General features: G+C 32.2%; 1 protein-coding gene across 1 annotated transcript; it reads right to left on the reverse strand.

Moving 5' to 3' along the window:
- Positions 1–1,021: 1,021 nt before the first annotated feature.
- Positions 1,022–5,838, reverse strand: LOC132760144 (low-density lipoprotein receptor-related protein 8-like). The gene is made up of 5 exons (XM_060752050.1): positions 5,829–5,838; positions 5,346–5,541; positions 3,184–3,447; positions 1,917–2,163; positions 1,022–1,258 (listed from the first exon to the last, which is right to left on the reverse strand). Exons 1-5 carry the CDS (start codon positions 5,836–5,838, stop codon positions 1,022–1,024), a joined length of 954 nt encoding a protein of 317 aa, XP_060608033.1.
- Positions 5,839–17,942: the final 12,104 nt, after the last annotated feature.

Raw genomic sequence — 17,942 nt, forward strand, 5'->3', positions numbered from 1 at the left:
CAAATGATGAAATAAAAAAAATGTTAAAAAGTTTACTGTTATAGATTTCTGCAAATAATGAAATGAAAATGTGCGCGTTTTTATAAATAATCGTTGAAATATAGATATTAATGAATATTTTGTCTTCATACTGAGTCTTAAATGTATATGCATGTCTTTATATACGTTGACATTTTCCCCATTCATATTTAAATTGGATATAATGCAGCTATTATTGAAGTAGTAAGTATTAAAAGTATAATTGATAAATAAATGATTAATGTACTCGTATAAAATGATTAATACATTTTCTGTTTTATTCTGTTTTGATAAAAGAAAAGTCCAAATTGTATCAACATACAATGTACCTTCACATTTTCCAGTATTCTGGTTTAAAGTGTATCCATCGGAACATAAACATGTTGCACCGGTTTTAGTTGAAATGCACAAATGGTCACAATTTTGCTCGGCACAATAATCTAAATTAAACATATGTATATCATAAATACATGTAGTATTTTCATTCTAAAGAATTGTAAATCGATTAAAAGAATTAGTATATCATCATCATCATCATTGTTATTATTGAATTAAAAGAAGTGTCTCGTATAGTGTCTATAGTGCAGCAAAGTAATTCAATGAAGCTGTGCATTTTGCTCACTATTAAAAGTCGAAACCATCACTTGTTTAACAAACAAAATGATCAGCAAATGCTCTTAAATACAACACTTACACGCTTAAAATGTGTTTGTACTTGAGTTTATTCATATTCGCCATCGGTTGCCTATATGGGTGAACCCTCCAGAAAAATGTTAGTCATTTTAGATTTTTAGAGGATAGTGCAAGATATAGATACAGAAAGATTCCTCAGTATACTTCTTTAATTTGCCAAGTTTTTACGCACTCATACACTGGACCTCGATTTAAAGTCTTATCCGAAAGACTGTCTTACTAATTTTAGTTGGTCAGCCCGGGAATCGAACCCTCAATGTCGAGGTTTCAAGTGCTCTTAACCAATTGAGCTATGCGGGCTGGCTACGCTTTAGATTCTTGTCACGTGCACATTCACAGTATGTCCGATGTGATTGCAATTGCAAAAAATAGCATCAAGCATTGATACTTTACCTTTGTCTTTTGTCGGCTGAGTTTCTGCACTGTAAACTGCCAGACCATATATAGTATAACTGTCCAACAACAGTGGATCTGCCACATCAAGGCCATCTGTCTTGTTTACGGATAGCAGTTCGTCAGAATTTGTATCACTGATGTAAATTACTTCCTTGAAAATAAAAACAATCGGTTTAATAGATTATATTGTTAATTATTTCCCATTGGGTGTTGCGTGTTACTAACCAGGGTCTTTCAAATATTTATTTATTCTAAAGATCCTGTACGACATGTAACAGAGTAAAAGACAGTTCTGAATATTTTGACAAGTGATAAATAGATAGAAATGATAGAAAGGTAACATTTTTATTTGTTTCTATAAGTTTTTCCTAATTGAAACACTGTTTAAGTTTTATAAAAGATATTTGACAAACACCTGTTGATATGCTTATTAAAAGACTAAATATTCCAGATGATGGTTTTGCAGCTTTTAGAAAATTTTACCTGTTGAATTTTGCATGTGAGAAAGCTTTCCATCTAGCTTACGGAACGTCGGTGGCTCTACTTAGGCGACCGTTTACGCCTGAAGTAATGAACAGAGGGGCACCTTGTCTTCTTCCACCAATAAGCTAAAAACAACGCAAGCCAAATGACCTATATTGTGTTGGTCTAACGTATACTCGGATGAAGTGTGGTCCCTCGGAAGCATTAACCACAAAAACATTGCATGAAAATTGCAGACTCAGTTTGATTGAGTCTGTACATGCTTTATGTTTTGCTTTATAGGGAGAAATAAATCACAAAAGATTCTAGTTTAAAAAAGAACTAACCCTAAAAATTGCCAAGTCATGAAGAGTAGATACGCCATATCGTGTAATGTGGCGTGGTCCGGTGCCGTCATAATTGGCGCTATGTATGGCCTCAACATGTATCCAGTAAATACGTTTATCTGCAATGTCCACGGTCATTTGACCTGGACTCGTTACACCCTTACTCACGATTGTTTTACGGTTTCTTCCGGTCAAATCGGATCTTTCAATTTTAGCTTCCTTTCCGGAATCTGACCAAAACAAGTATCTATAATATGAAAAAAATGCATAATCATAATTGAAAAAAACAAACAAGCGAATAAACAGTATACAAATGTTCATGTATTTTTATGTGAAAACAAAAATATTTTTCGGGGTGGGGGTAGGGTTTTGGTAGCATTTTAACTCGCTTCAACACTGTAGAGTCATTTATGGGGATTTTTTAGCTTTAATGTAGGGGGGAAAACTTCAGATGCCCCGCCGTGCATTATTTCAGACACGAAGAGGCCCTTGAGTAGAACCACCGGCGTTCCCCATAAGCTAGATTGTCAGCTTCCTCAAATGAAAAATGGTTTGAATTCACCATAATCACTCGGCTACGGACGGCCATTTGTAAAATTTATAAAACTATTGTTGTTAAATATCCTACAAAACATATACACAAGTATCAGAGACAGTCATTGGTTTATGAAGCTGTTGCATATTGATAATATCATGGTGCTTTATATTACATTAGAGTCTCTAATAAAATATTGCTTTATGGCCCTTTGCATAATGCGCATGCGCAAAAAGCTACTTCTGTTTTTAAAGAAATATCTTTTTGTAAAAATGACTGTATTCAGTTACTTATCTTTATGTATGCTATGCATTAAGTCGAGTATTAGTGTGCATTTTTTACTCTTTTTATTGGCGAAAATATATATTCTGCTAATAATTATGTAATGTGTTTTATTTCTTTTAGTTAACAACAATAGGTAGTTCAATAAGAAATATGATATATCTGCGGTGTTTATAATTCCAAAATTTAAGACAAGATGATCACTGGAGGTGGACCTTTGCTGCAAAATGGAATATTAAAGATAATTTGACATTAACAGTATGCCGCTTTAGAAAGGAAGTGATCTAAATCTAAAATCAACTAATTGACAAAATAATTAGATAAATAGTTAAAAAGATTAAACTGTTACAATTCAAAACTGTTTGAATCCTTTTCCAAACTTTAAAAACACTGGTGTGGATAACGTAAATTTCGTAAGCAACAAAAAAAAACGATAATTTTTATGCTCACCCTTCTAAAGGATCTACCACAATGCCCGCTGGTTTTTCCAGATGATCATTTATGATGACTTTGAAATAATCCTTACTAACTTTGTCTTTATGAACAGACGCCGCCACTATCCACCTGTACGTGGCATCGCACCAATACACTGTCTTAGACAGCCAGTCAACTGCGAGTTGAATCGAGTCCAGAGAAACCCCATAATGCACTGCATCAAACACCATGTTGTCAACATCCAGAGCTTTGCCGTACCCGCTCAGAAAAAGAATAGCTCTGGAAGAAAGACATGCCGCTGTTATATTTTAGCTCAAGTATTCCAATGTTTTTAATGGTTGAAATAAACACGGTGTAAGACGGTGCTTACGGGCGTGAAAGATTTTGGTACTTCATTTTCTCTGAATAACAGGATCAACACGTAATTTATGTGGATTGAAAGTGTTGTTTGCAATATGTTAATTACTGTCTTTGTTCACTCGAAAATATTTTACATTTTACCTTTAATTTACACACAAGACACTACTGACACACAAGACACTACTGAAACACACGGCACTACTCACTAACATCACACTACTGACGCCCAAGACACTACTGACACGACACTACTCACACACGAGACTACTGACACACAAGTAATTTCACGTACACCACTACTCACACACAGGGCACTAATTACACACAGGTCACTTCACGCACGACACTACTCACACACAGGGCAACACTGACCATATACACTGTTCTGCCACACAAGCACGGACACACAGGACACAACTCACACCGTGACACACAGGGCATTTCTCAAACACTGACCTGTCACACCGGACACATTCACACACTAACACACAGGACACAACTCACACACTGACACACAGGACACTATTCAAACAATGTCTTGACACACAGGCCAATTTTCACATACTGACACACAGTGCACTTCTGAAACACTACTCCTACCACAACTACTTTTTTTGAATACTTCTGTAATACATTTTATGTATCGTGCGATAATTATGTATCGTGCGATAATTATGTATCGTGCGATAATTATGTATCGTGCAATACATATTATGTATCGTGCGTATATATCGTTATCCGTCGTCATACATACTATTCTACCTATTCAATTTATACTGAATATGATTTCGTTAAAGCTAATTTAACCTTCCAAAGAATTGCTAGCAGAGGTTTTCCTTTTTAAATAAACGATTTTATTAAGTGGACATGGGACCTAAAAATGAACAATTTTGTATTTCAGTGTGGCCAGAAACACAATTCCAAATATTTCAAAATCTGTTTCACTGGCAGATAACCAGTTGCACAGCGTTATTCAAGGATATACGACATACATTGAAGAATTTAATAGTTTGCATGCATTGCTCCTTAAAATAATGACTGATAGCAATTTATATTAAGACCCACCTACCAAAATTTACACCTAAAATATACCAATATGGGTAATCTTCATAAAGGTGCAGCATACTCCAGAATTCGCCCAATTTCTGTAAAAATATCACTAACACAGTGCAATCAATGACAAATAACGTGTCTGTCATATGTTTAGATTTTTCGCAAAATTTATCCAAAATTTCTTACTTGTTTTGCGCCAACTGTCAAATCTTGATTTTTAACGTTTTCCTCTTCATTCGGATAGTCACTATATATACAAAGCTACCAAAATGCTTAGTTTCGGGTAAATACCCAAAACTACTGCTCATTTCCTACACACAAACAATAAAGAATTACAATGACAGAAAATATCAAAAGTTTCCAGTACCTTCAAACACCATGTCTGAGTTATTAAAAAAAATGACCGGAACCATCATTTTTATGTCCCCTGCGGCCCCTGCCCCCAAGTGTAATCTTAATGTATACAATGATATAAAATAGACTTAAACAAGATTGAGATATAATAGAAAGGAGAAAAATGAGCCGTGTCACGACAAAACCAACAAAATGGTTTTGCGACCAGCATGGATCCACACCAGCCTGCGCACCCGTGAAGTCTGATCAAGATCCATGCTGTTCGCTATTAGTTTCTCTACTTGTATTAGAGTAGGTAAGCGAACAGCATGGATCCTGATAAGACTGCGCGGATGCGCAGGCTGGTCTGGATCCATGCTGGTCGCAAACCCATTATGTTGGTTTTGTCGTGACGCGGCTCAAATGTGCACCTATAATTCTCTTCGTACGCATATCCTGTTTTGGCTGCAAAGTCTATATCAATACTGTCAAATCTCAGACTTGAATCGTCAAAAGATATGCCATCAGCCAAAACACTGGATACATTTTCGTATCCAGGGAACTTTTCAAGATGTTTCAATTTCTGGTCGTCTGGGTATGCATAGACACTCATAACAATCCCTCTTTCTGGAAAGAAAAAGATTTGTATGACTGAATTATCTGCTGTATTTATTACATTGGTTAGCTTAGCTTTGAATTTGGAACACTACATCTAAAGTTTAAAGGAACTCCACCGAATGTTATTGTTAAAAACTTGAAGATATTACCTACATGGTGATTACAGACCTGTATCACTCAGCGCTGTATCATTTATTCGGATTCTTATGCAGTAATATTACCCTAAAAAATATACGAAATGACAAAGGAAAGACGAAAAAATAATGCACAAGTACCAGTACTGGAACGGCCCTTACCTTCCGCCATCTGTGAAGTGATATAGTGGTAAAGTATACAAAATATGAATGACGTCACCAGTTTCTTCATCTTGATACTTTGGTAGTCTTACTCTTACAGTCTCTTGAAATCGCTTGAAATGGATAAAAAGGACTATTATTTTACAAATATTTGATCCCTCGGAAGCATTAAAACGATGAAAAAAGAGCATAATTGCAAACTCGGTTTGATTGATTGTTTGTAAGCTTGTGACTTTAGACGATTGTGCAAGATTCAAGGTTAAAAATCAAAATCTACAGCATACATAATAATGAGCCGCGCCATGACAAAACCAACATAGTGGGTTTGCGACCAGCATGTATCCAGACCAGCCTTTGCCTCCGCAGGATCCATGCTGTTTGCTATCAGTTTTTTTTACTTGTAATATGGTTTGTAAGCGAACAGCATGGATCCTGATCAGAGTGCGCGGATGTGCAGGCTGGTCTGGATCCATGCTGGTCGCAAACCCATTATGTTGGTTTTGTCATGGCGCGGCTCAATTGTAAAGTTTGAACTCACATCCAAACGGTTGTTAAGATGTTTAGTTAGAACGGCAGGGAATTGAAAAGCTGATATGATTTATGACAACGGGGCAAGTGGAGTGTAACCATGCACATTATTAAGACTTTTGATATAAGTTTATGTCAATGTCATTTTTAAATCTAGGTTATTAAAATACGACGGGTGAACCACTTGGTTTAGAATTTCATCTTAACACCTATTATATATACTCGTACATTTGTGCTTCCAACGTATCTCTCTAATTCATTTTATTGTACCGTTTGAACGAATGTTAAGGTCTAGCAATTTTTAATTTCTTTTTAAATTAATTGCCATTTCATGAAAGAAATCAACGTTAAGAGTGAATGACATTTTTAAACATGGATAAATTCAACAAGAGCATCTCCTTCAATATTTTACAATAAGAGCCATTACATTGGATTACATGAAAAAATGGCTTCTCCCAATGGAAACATTATATTACATTATATTAATAAAAATCAAAGCTATTGAATGCAAATTATATTCACTTGAGCAATATATTTTATCACGTAACATATTATACATGTATTTTTAATATAATAATTATATTAGTATTATTTATATGAGCGTTAAACACATTTGATATATAACTGGTCCATAAAGCGAAGATTGTGCTGTTTTTCGGCATCTTGTTTGCTTTGTAATCGCATGTGATATAAAAGAATTGTGTAGAGGATATTAAAAAGAACTTTTTTTCAGTTAAAATAATCGTTTTGGTTGCGCACCAAAATATTACACTTAAAGGCAACTGTTTAAAATGTTTGTATGCACGTCAAAATACGAGTATATAGGTATTTGAAAGCATATATGCACGGCCACACAATGTCGTTTTTACGGAGTCAAAACTGCACGGGTATGTGATAAAGACTTATATCAAAATCGTCATATACAGTAGCAAGTTACACGCTCGATTTAGCAGTTCTTAGAATTCGCTTGACATATTAAAATTGACAACTAATATTGTGGTTATTTTTTTGTTATTGTTGTTGTTGTGTTTTTTTTTTTGCTGTTTTTTTTTTGTTCTTTAATGCTGCTGTTTTAGAGGGGAGGGCTTACGTTGCACAGCAGCACAGTATAGGATACTCGGCGACTTACCAGCTTTACTGGTGGAGGAAGACCTGCTCTTCTGTTTATTATTTTAAGCATTAATGGACACCTGAGTGAAACCACCGACGTTTCGTATACAAGATGGATAGCCTCAGCCTCAATACATGAAAAGTAATACATAGTCCCTAGCCGGATAAAAAGCTACAGCGGTGAAAGCCAAGTGGTTTGAAGTCAATGACCTTAACCACTCGGCCAAAAACTCCACGGTACTGGTAGAAGTCGGTTCCTTTTTAAACAACTTATGTAAAATAATAAAATATCATGTTTTCTAAATCTAATAGACGGTATCCATGGGTATCTCATAACAGCAGGTGCATATATATAACTAAATACTATCTCTCGTATAAAAATCGAAAGATTGCTACGGTCTGGTAGATTTCCAGTTTGTTGACATCAGACTGTAATTGTATGCATGTTTCTAAAGATAAAGTATGTGATCTTTGCAAAATATCAGCTTGCCAGGATGTGGTCCAATGCTCAATTAAGTTATAATTTTAATACACATGTATGTCAACTTAATGTCCAATTCAAACTGGTCGAACGGGTAAACTTTTTTTTTAACTTATTAAAATATTTGTATTCAATAAACGACATCTCTTTGTCTATCTTTATTTCGACATAATATCCTGTTATGTTTTGAAAAGATGAATGTGTAGGCACTTTTTAGCTGTTTGCCTTAGTGTTTCATTAAAATTTATTGTTAAAAAAATCAACCGATCATTTATGATACAAGAGTAATCAGTCACGCGCGTCTTATATATCATATTTACCCGAGGATCATATTTAGTTTTATAGCAAAACCTGACTAGTCCGTGCTAAATGCATACAGTACTGTATATTTACCGAGCCATATATATCAATTACATGTACTTAATCAAAGCACAGAAGGCGCTGAATTTGTTTGGGTCTCAGAATGTCAGAAAGGTGAAGGTTGTGAGATTATAAACCAATTTGTTTTTGTATAGTGCCACCAATGCTTTCCAGCGTTAAAATTGAAGTAAAATGGCTATAAGACTAATTGCAACACTGATATTCAATTCAATGTTTATTTGACTTAAACAATTTGAAAAAAAATCAGTTGCCTTAACTGGGATTGAACTCCTGACCTCTCGTTTCCGAAGCCTCGGCCACGGTGAAGTTATATGTTAATGGCCTGAAGAAAACCGTATTATTCTAAATTAGAGTTTGGAACCCTTATTTTTTCGACGCTAACTGTTGTTTAACACAGATGTAAATAGTTATGGAACTTACTATAAGGATGTATATCTATAAAGAATAAAACAATATTAGAAATCTTCGACCATTCGGAATCTATTTTGCTTGAAAATTAATGCGCCTGTAATTTGACCATCTTTACGCAGTGATCTCCCCTGAATTTTTCGGCGTTAGTGTACATATAAAGGGAAGTAACCGCTTCAAAAAAGCGGACTACTTTCGGCATTTGCAATTAACAGCATCAGAGTCTAAAATTTCACTACCATTATTTGTTTGGTCTGACGACCCAAACAAATAAAAACTACAACAACATGGACACTCAGAACAAATTGCTAATGTTGTATAGAAATAACATTTTTATAACAATACATGTAAATTACATATCTTTGCATTAAAAAAAACAACAACAAAAACATGTACATGTAGTCTTTATAGCTGTCCTTCATTCTTAATTTATTAACACTATCACTCGGCACAAATTAAAAAGTATTCAGCCCAATAAATAATATGTTTACATTATTATTTCCTAGTGCGCGGTTTGGCGTTCCGATGCTTTGTAATTAACCACTCAGTGCTATAGAGTTATGTAATTTTATATGACTATGCATATGAACTCAAATCGTGTTATTTTATACGACAATGCACTAAAAAGAAATAAATAAAAAAAATATTTTCCTATTTGGTAAAATGTTAAAATTTTAACGCTTGAATAAAAAAAAATGCGGCACTTTTAAGAGTCATTTAAGCCCTGTACGTTTTTCATGTTTCAGTTAAAATTTCTACTGTAACATGTTATTTTGCCTGATTTAAATATTAAAATTATCCTTACTTTGTAACTCAAAATTTATTTTTTTAACATACAAGAATATTTAGAAAATGATGATTGTTTCAGACATACGCAAAAATTTAATGGACTATTATTGCTTTTTGCAGAAATTTGTAAAATGTTGTTCTGTTTTACGTAAAAATCTAGAGATTTAAAATATTTTACACAAAAACTTTGTAATATAGGTGAATGAATAAAATAAGTCAATTCTGACCAATTTTAACACTGGTCACATGAAAATATGCCATTACCTTGAGATAAGTGATGACGCGGAATTAGTGATGTTGAGTATATTTATTTTTATTTTATTTTACTTTTTATTATTATAAATATTATCATTATTATTATTATTTTGTTTTTATTTATTTTTTTTATTTATTTATTTTTTTTTTTTTTTTGAAGTCAAAATGGACATACCTTGAGGATAAAGTCCACAAATATAGCAGTTACAAATTCCACTAAATTCTGAACATGCAAATTTGAAATCAAATGTCTTGAATAAATTTTACCGGTTGGATGATAGAATAGTACTTAATCCAAAAATTGTTCGTTTAACACACTTTCAAATATTTAAGGTTAATTTATATAGGGTGCTACAAAATTTGTATTGAATAGGTTTAGGTAAATTTTACATTTCTCGCTTTGCTTATTTTTCTATTTTCGGTTGCGCTTCTTTATCAATATAAAATTACAAATCAGAAGCATACTTTTAGCTTAGAGTTGAGTGAAATTCTATAGACTCTTTGTTACAACACAATAAAGAACTACATTGTATGTGTTTTCATAAATATTAAATAAAAGTTGTAAATTATAATGTTACGTAATATATATGTATCTTCTCTTAAAATATAAGTGGTTAATTTAACCGTTTATAAATATTAAAAGAAATTTAAAACGAAGTTTTTTTAACGTCTTGTGTATTTATTTTTTCTCCTCTCAAAATTTATTTGATGCAGACGCGAGTTGAATGCTTGCCCATATGACTCATTTCAGTGGCTAGGGTGAATAAACCAAATATTGGATATACTAGTTTATTATATACAAATAAATGAAATATTTAGAAATATCTTTCCAATTGTAATGTCAAAAAAGAGAAAAATTTATATAATAAACAGAAAATTTAAGTTTTTTTTTCTATAAAAAAGGATTCATTTTCATCTTGTGGTATGAAAATTATCATATTTCACTCGTGGCTACCACCACTCACGAAATATTCATTTTCATACCACTCGATGAAAATAATAATAACGACGACGATGATGATGATGACGACGACGATAATGATGATGATGACATTGACGATGATGATGATGATGATGATGACGACGACGGCGGTGATGATGGCATTGACGATGATGATGATGACTGTAAGAATTATACTTCTTAATTGTAAATTTATTTATTATAATCACATACTTTTCATAGTTTGATTTTTCCGATAGTATTTACTATTAAAGACATTGTTTGACTCTTTCAATTAAAGATATAGAGGATATTTGTTTGTTTGTGTGTAAGATGAAATTTTATTTCATCGAGTGGGCTTTAAAAACAGTATTCTTACGAGTGGCGTAGCCACGAGTGAGAATACTGTTTTTAAAGTTCACGAGATGAAATAAAATTAAATCTTACACAACAAACAAACAAATTTTCTTTTTATTTTATACTAAAAAACAAGTTTAAACGAAATTTTCATGACATTAACGTTAATATTAAAATCTGTTTTCCCCATTGAGAGCCCCATTTAGTCGGAATTTCTCATTAAAAACAAGAAGTATTGAGCTGTAAAATAAGTCCGACAATCAACGTTAAATGACAGTGATATTATTTATTTTGTTAAAAAAATATGAATGATCGCTTGTTTTAATAATAAAAACAAACAATTCTTGTAGGAGAAAAATTCCAACCATCCATCCATATTTCTGTTACTTACTGCGTATTTATATTAGACCTGGCTTTGTTAAATGTAAGCGGCAGCCATTTTTTAAAGTTGTGTATTTCACGGGAGGAAAATAATTGTGTTTGATTCAGAGGGATATCATTTGGATTTGTTAGTCATACACCTTTTTAAAAGAAAGAAAACATATTTGAGGATTGAAACAGACAAAAAAATAAGTGTTGACAGATGTGAAAACATTCAGAAAAGGAGCTTGGAAAATGGAAAACTTGGAAGCTTGCTCGGAACGCTGGGTGGTTTAATTGTTCTACGAGGTGATAGCTGTCATTGCTTTTCAATTTTTCATAAAGCGTACGGCAGTTGTTGCTCGTAGGATACTTTAATGTGCCCAAATGTCATCAAGAGCAGTTTGCATGTGGAAGGAAATGTATATGTCAGACTGTAAAAATGAAACAAAAAATTTAGAGATGAAATTTGGTGATTGGAATTTGAATGAATAGAAGTAAGTTTTCTTCTTTTTATTACTTTTGACATTTAAGTTGATTATCAATTTCAGCTTTGCGTTTTCTTTAAACAGCCTGATATTGTCAGAATTGTCAGTAAAAATAAAATTGAGGTACCACATGGGGAAAATCTTAAAAAAGTAGTTTCGTCATTGAAAAAAGTGAAATTATATTTTGATGATTTTCACTGTGAAATTATCAAATATAATTTTCACGGATAAATCAGTAATCCACTGAAAAGCATAAAATAAAGCTTCACTAATTCCGCCAAACGTAACGTCTTATTTTGTTTCCCGTAAAAACACGCCATTAAATTGTTTACGGTGACGTCATTAACCGTTACTTTGATATGTTGTTTTGCCTTGGGGCCGGAAGTGCTTAAATTGTTGATGTGTTTTGTTTATTGGTGTTTTCCAATGGAAAGTAGATCATAATCGGTAAGCAAGTTATTAATCATGTATGAATTTTAATAGTAAATTCAATCTTTTTTAAATGATAATGAACTTTACAATATTTGCCGTGAATTGATTTATAAACCGAATTATTTGCGGAAATACAAAATAACATTATTATTTGCATAGATTTAAGTCTATAATTGTTAAAACAGTTTTAAGGTGATATCGTATATTTATGATTTGTATTAACATTATTATTTTAGACAATTTATTGTATTTTATTTTAAATGCGTTGTAATCAGTATTTAGTTTGTTTATTTATTAATTTCAGAGAATCGCATTGTTGAATCACATTGATATATTATTCCATGAATGAGAATAAAGAAACGTGTTGAAATCTGCGCATTCTTGACTATTTTTAACGGAAAACATCTACAATGACAATGATGATGATGACGACGACCATTGTGATAGTGGCGATGATGACAATAATGTATGTGTTGCAATCAAAGATTACAAAAGAAACCAAAAAAAAGGAAAGAAAATGACGAATGAAGTGATTAATGCTATATGATAATATATCTTTACAGTTAAAATAAAGTTTCTGTTCTGTTCTGTTCTGTTAAAATATCAGAACATGTGTAAAAAAAGTGATCGACGAAAATTCCAGTATGTTAAGAAAAGTACATGACGTAAATATTATAAATATAAATAAATATTATGCACCTAAATGTATGCATTTCATATCAAATATTCGCTCCAGTTTTATTCAAAACATGTAACACATATGTTGGTGTAGATAAATCGAGTTTAGTCAATTTGTGAATTTGAATTTCTATAAGTAATTTATTATGAGAGTTTACTATAGAACTTCTGAATAATTTATATTAAAATATTCAATAATATATTGAAGGCGTGGTGCATATCTACTCTAGTCTATCAAAGCTCTGAACTGTAAAAAAATCTGCATCTAATTTTGTTATGTTTAAAGCAGCATGTCTTCAGATTCATACTCATTTTCATGAAAATTTTGAAAACGTATTTAAAAGTTAAAAAAAATGAAGTGAGCAAAAACGTGATTTACACACTGCAAACACCACTTACAATCCACGTAAATTACCCAAACGCAAAAATAGCCCTTACTGCGTTAGTCACGGAGTTTACAAATATGGTAATTAATACCGCAAAATCAGTCTAAAATATCAGTCAGCATAATCGCACAGAACATGTAAACTATAACTTGAATCTTGAATTATTTTTACTTGTTTTAAAATTTAAGTACATTTTTATTCATGTGTTAATTTCTTTTTCCTTCTTCATGTTTTCTTTTTCCTCTTCTTCTCCATTTTCTTCCCCTTTTTGCCATTCATTTTGAATTCATTTCTTTCCTTTTTGATGTTGTTGATTTTTGTGTATGTTTTCATTCAAGTGACAAGGGTAAACAAAGCAAATACAATAATTGAATATACAGGTAAAATGTTCGATTAGTTTACTTTTATTTTCCTTTATAACGTGATTGTACATAATCTTTCTTTTTTTTATTAAACAGTCAAAGCCGACTGATTGTTTTTTATTTATTCTTTATTATTGAATAAATTTATACTATAAATTATATTAATCAAAATTCTATCTGGAAACAGTTAATTTATAATTATCTACTACACAAACTTTTCTATCTCCAACGTTTCGAGGGGTTAAACCCCTCTTTATCAAGGAGTTACTGTTTATTTTTGTATAAATCACATATTTATCTTCTTACATGTCTTATCTTTAACTATGTTATAACTATTTAACTATGATAACATAGTTAAAGATAAGACATGTAAGAAGATAAATATGTGATTTATACAAAAATAAACAGTAACTCCTTGATAAAGAGGGGTTTAACCCCTCGAAACGTTGGAGATAGAAAAGTTTGTGTAGTAGATAATTATATATTAATCAAAGCTTTTACGCCATCGTCCCCAATCATGATTCTGTTTTATTCTGGTATTTTATTCTAAAATATGGCCATGTCTGTTTCACATATTATTCGTTTTTTTTCCATCAGGCGAAATATACTTTCTGCCTCTGTTTGATGATAGTTGGTAATACTGCACGTTATTTTGTAACGTCGCTTTTCATTGGATAAATTTGGCGTTTATATAAATTAATATTAACGGCTGTTGTGAAATTATGAAGTTATTTCATTGTTCCTTCAAGCGACGCGGGTTATATTAACAATAGCCGTTTATATAGGGTCATATATTAAACTGTCAAAAAATCTTTATAACTACATATTTACATGTAAAAATATCATAGTACATATATATTTGCTGAAAAAAAATTATTTGAATTTAAAAAAAAATGAAAAATAATAAATGTACTTCCAGGATGCTTGTATGAAATTAATGCATGTATGGTAGAAAATTGCCTTAACAGCAAAACGCGAAAATCATTGCTAAAACGGTTAAAAACCCTTCTTAAATAGCAGAATATAGTATTTTGTTCCTGTATACATACAAAATGTGTATTAAAATAACAGAGATATTCTATGTTACAGTTTTTTGAGAATCGACTATAAGATTTTATGGAACCAATATAAACTTACTTATGATGAATTTTGAAAAAAATATTATATAAGATATAGCTTTATACCTTTCAAACAGTCACATCATAAACGAATTTATATTTCACAAAATGACATACTTTTTGCAGTATGGGAGTAGATCTATGATTTATATAAAGCTCAAAGAGAGTACCAAAAAAAGAGTACAAAAATTGATGGTACATCAAAATTGGCTACATGGTGTTTACATCTTAAAGAACCGTCACGTGTCGTCACTTTTAAATAGAAAGCTTGTGAATAATTTATAAAAATCTAAGTGTCAGTTTAATGAACTTATAAAGGGGTATGTGTGAAAGGATGAAATGTTGAAATGATTTAGATGTTCATTAATCCCTTTAAGTATTTTGTGAATTTTTCAAATAGATAGGTCAAAAGCAATCGTGAACTTCATACGTTCTATTTTTAGTGTATGTTGTTTTAACATCATATATAACATATTATATCAATTATATATATTCACGTACTGATTCCGTCCATTAGCTCAATATGTAGAGCGTTGAACTGTGAATCTGGCGACCAGGGTTCGATTCCCGGACGGCGCAGGTCACTTTCGTTGTGATTGATCATAAAATCCTTTCAACTGTTATTCGCACTGTGACTCTTCTCTGGCATGTATAAAAGTTATCACTTCCTTGCAAAAGTGAAAGCAACAAGTACTGGTAAACTGTTTGACAGCATGCACAGGAACGATGCGGTGGCTGAACTGTGCTCTGGTAAATTCAATGTGGCTTACTGTCGTGATCTGGTGTGAAAACTACAAACACCACCACCATACATTCATGTACCTTCTTTAGTAGATTGAGATATATGAAAAATGACTTGTATTTATGTGATTTTGGGTTGTGTTTTGATTAAGTGAATTATTATAATGCCAAAATTTTATCTACTTATTGACAAAAATGCAGTTATAAATTCATATAACAAATTTCTTTAATTACTTGGCAAATCAATCGATTCGCTGGCTGGTCCCTAGCTAACAGTCATTTATGCTGGTTGCGGTGGTCTTTGTAGTTTACCACACAATTCACGGAAGTAAGTCTCCTAGAATTCACCAGAGCACAGTTAAGCCATCGCGTTCGTTCCTGGGCAGGCTGTCAAGCAGTTTACCAGTATTAGTTGTCTTCGCTTTCGCAAGAAACTGATATTACTTGTGTACATGCCAGAGCAGAGGTAGAGTGCAAATGGTCGTAGAAAGGATTTTCATGATCAATCACAACGAAAGTGAAACAATATCCCTGTCATTGAATAAAATTCCCATTTTGGAAATAAATTCCGACACATACAAGAAAGGAGCTTAGGACGCTGACGTCCCTTCGTTTCACAGACACTTGGAGTGTGGAGCTCAAAACGCCTTTAAAATCCAAATGAAATGTATATTTGTCAATCCCAGCACATGTATATATCAATACAATGTGTATTATTATAGACGTTGAAATATTACTTTTAACAGCTTATATTAAGTTTTAATGATACATATAATAAGTACATGTGCTGGGAATGACAAATATACATTTTATTTGGATTTTAAAGGCGTTTTGTGCTCCAAACTCCAAGTGTCTGTGTCTTCGTTAGTGCATTTGTAGATACCCAAGGTATTAATGCCGCATACATAAAAAATAAATTGTTAAAATAACAACAGCTGCATGCTCTAAAATCGTTATTTGAACGTTATTAAACCCGTGTTTGCTCTGGAGAAAAACTCTCTTCTGAATCATAATGTGCCTTTAGCATTCAGTACAGACCAGGCATTAAGTGTGGAACCGTAGCGTGACATAGTATTTTAAGGGGTGAATCGAGTGCAGAAAATATTAGCTATTTTTCTCACTAAAACTGTTCTTTGAATGACACTAAATGTATTTATCCGTTTTATAATAGTCATGTAAATTAGCCCGTTTGATAATAATATGTAAATTCCATCAGTACTTTTAGTACTTTGATTTCATATGTGATGTCAAAGCGCGCACTCGCTTGACTGTGTCTTGCGTGAATTATTGTTTACGACAAAGGCTGCGACGTCGCAGAAACACAATGCCTGAGACACGTTTCATAAAAAAGGTCCGGGACACGTTACCCCAGACCCTACGAAAACCGATAAAAAAAATGTTTGTTACTACGACCCCGTTTATAAAAAAGGCCCCAGATGGGTTTTTTTCCTCTAAATTCCCTTTTAAAATTTTAAAAACCTTTTTGTTTAAATCGTTGTCATTAATAGAATAGGACTTAATTTGTAAGGGAATAACTGATCAAATTTCTAGGATGCTTATTGATGTCCGAAAAAGCAAAGGGGTTAAAATAACTTCTGAACAAACGAACAGATGAATGAAGCAAAGTCATATTTCTAAAGCTTTTTAATGGCACAGACCTTCAAAAATATTAAATATTTGTAAATCTAAGACACAAATATTGTTGGCTATAACAATAACACAAATAAAAGTTCATGAAATAAATTATATAGAGGATATTTGTTTGTTTCAGTGTAAGATCGAAAAATATTTCACCGAGTGAACACCAGATGCAATATTTTCCACGAGTGGCGTAGCCACGAGTGAAAATATAATAGCTGGGGTTCACGAGTGAAATATTATTTGATCTTACATGTAAAACAAACAAATTTTCTGTTTATTTCATGATTTTTTAACGATTTTTACACCATTTTACTGATTTTTGCCGCGTAACGTCATGCTCTTACCTTCATGACGTCATCAAATAATGACGTCACAATGTTGAAGCAAAATATAATTCCATGATTATTTTTAGATTTTAGATGTTTTTCAGCACAACGTTCGTAAATATTTACGAACTACAGTTATCACGTACATTTGTTATTATGATTGACTACATTTCCGCTGAAAAAAACATTCATTAATGATAAATATTTTATTTTTACGCCAAATATAGTTCGGCTACTGTGAAATTATATTTGGTAATCATTACTGTGAAATTATCAGAATATAATTAACCGTTATAATTCAGTAATCTACTGCAAAACATGTAATAAAAACGT

Source organism: Ruditapes philippinarum, unplaced genomic scaffold (assembly GCF_026571515.1).
Source record: "Ruditapes philippinarum isolate M1 unplaced genomic scaffold, ASM2657151v2 ctg4118_1_1_1_1, whole genome shotgun sequence".
Classification (NCBI taxonomy): domain Eukaryota; kingdom Metazoa; phylum Mollusca; class Bivalvia; order Venerida; family Veneridae; genus Ruditapes; species Ruditapes philippinarum.

Coding starts and splice junctions, on each gene's coding strand:
- LOC132760144 (XM_060752050.1), bottom strand. Junction 2,164..3,183: donor GTGGTAGATCCTTTAGAAGG/GTGAGCATAAAA, acceptor TTCATATTATAG/ATACTTGTTTTGGTCAGATT. Junction 1,259..1,916: donor ATGACTTGGCAATTTTTAGG/GTTAGTTCTTTT, acceptor TTTATTTTCAAG/GAAGTAATTTACATCAGTGA.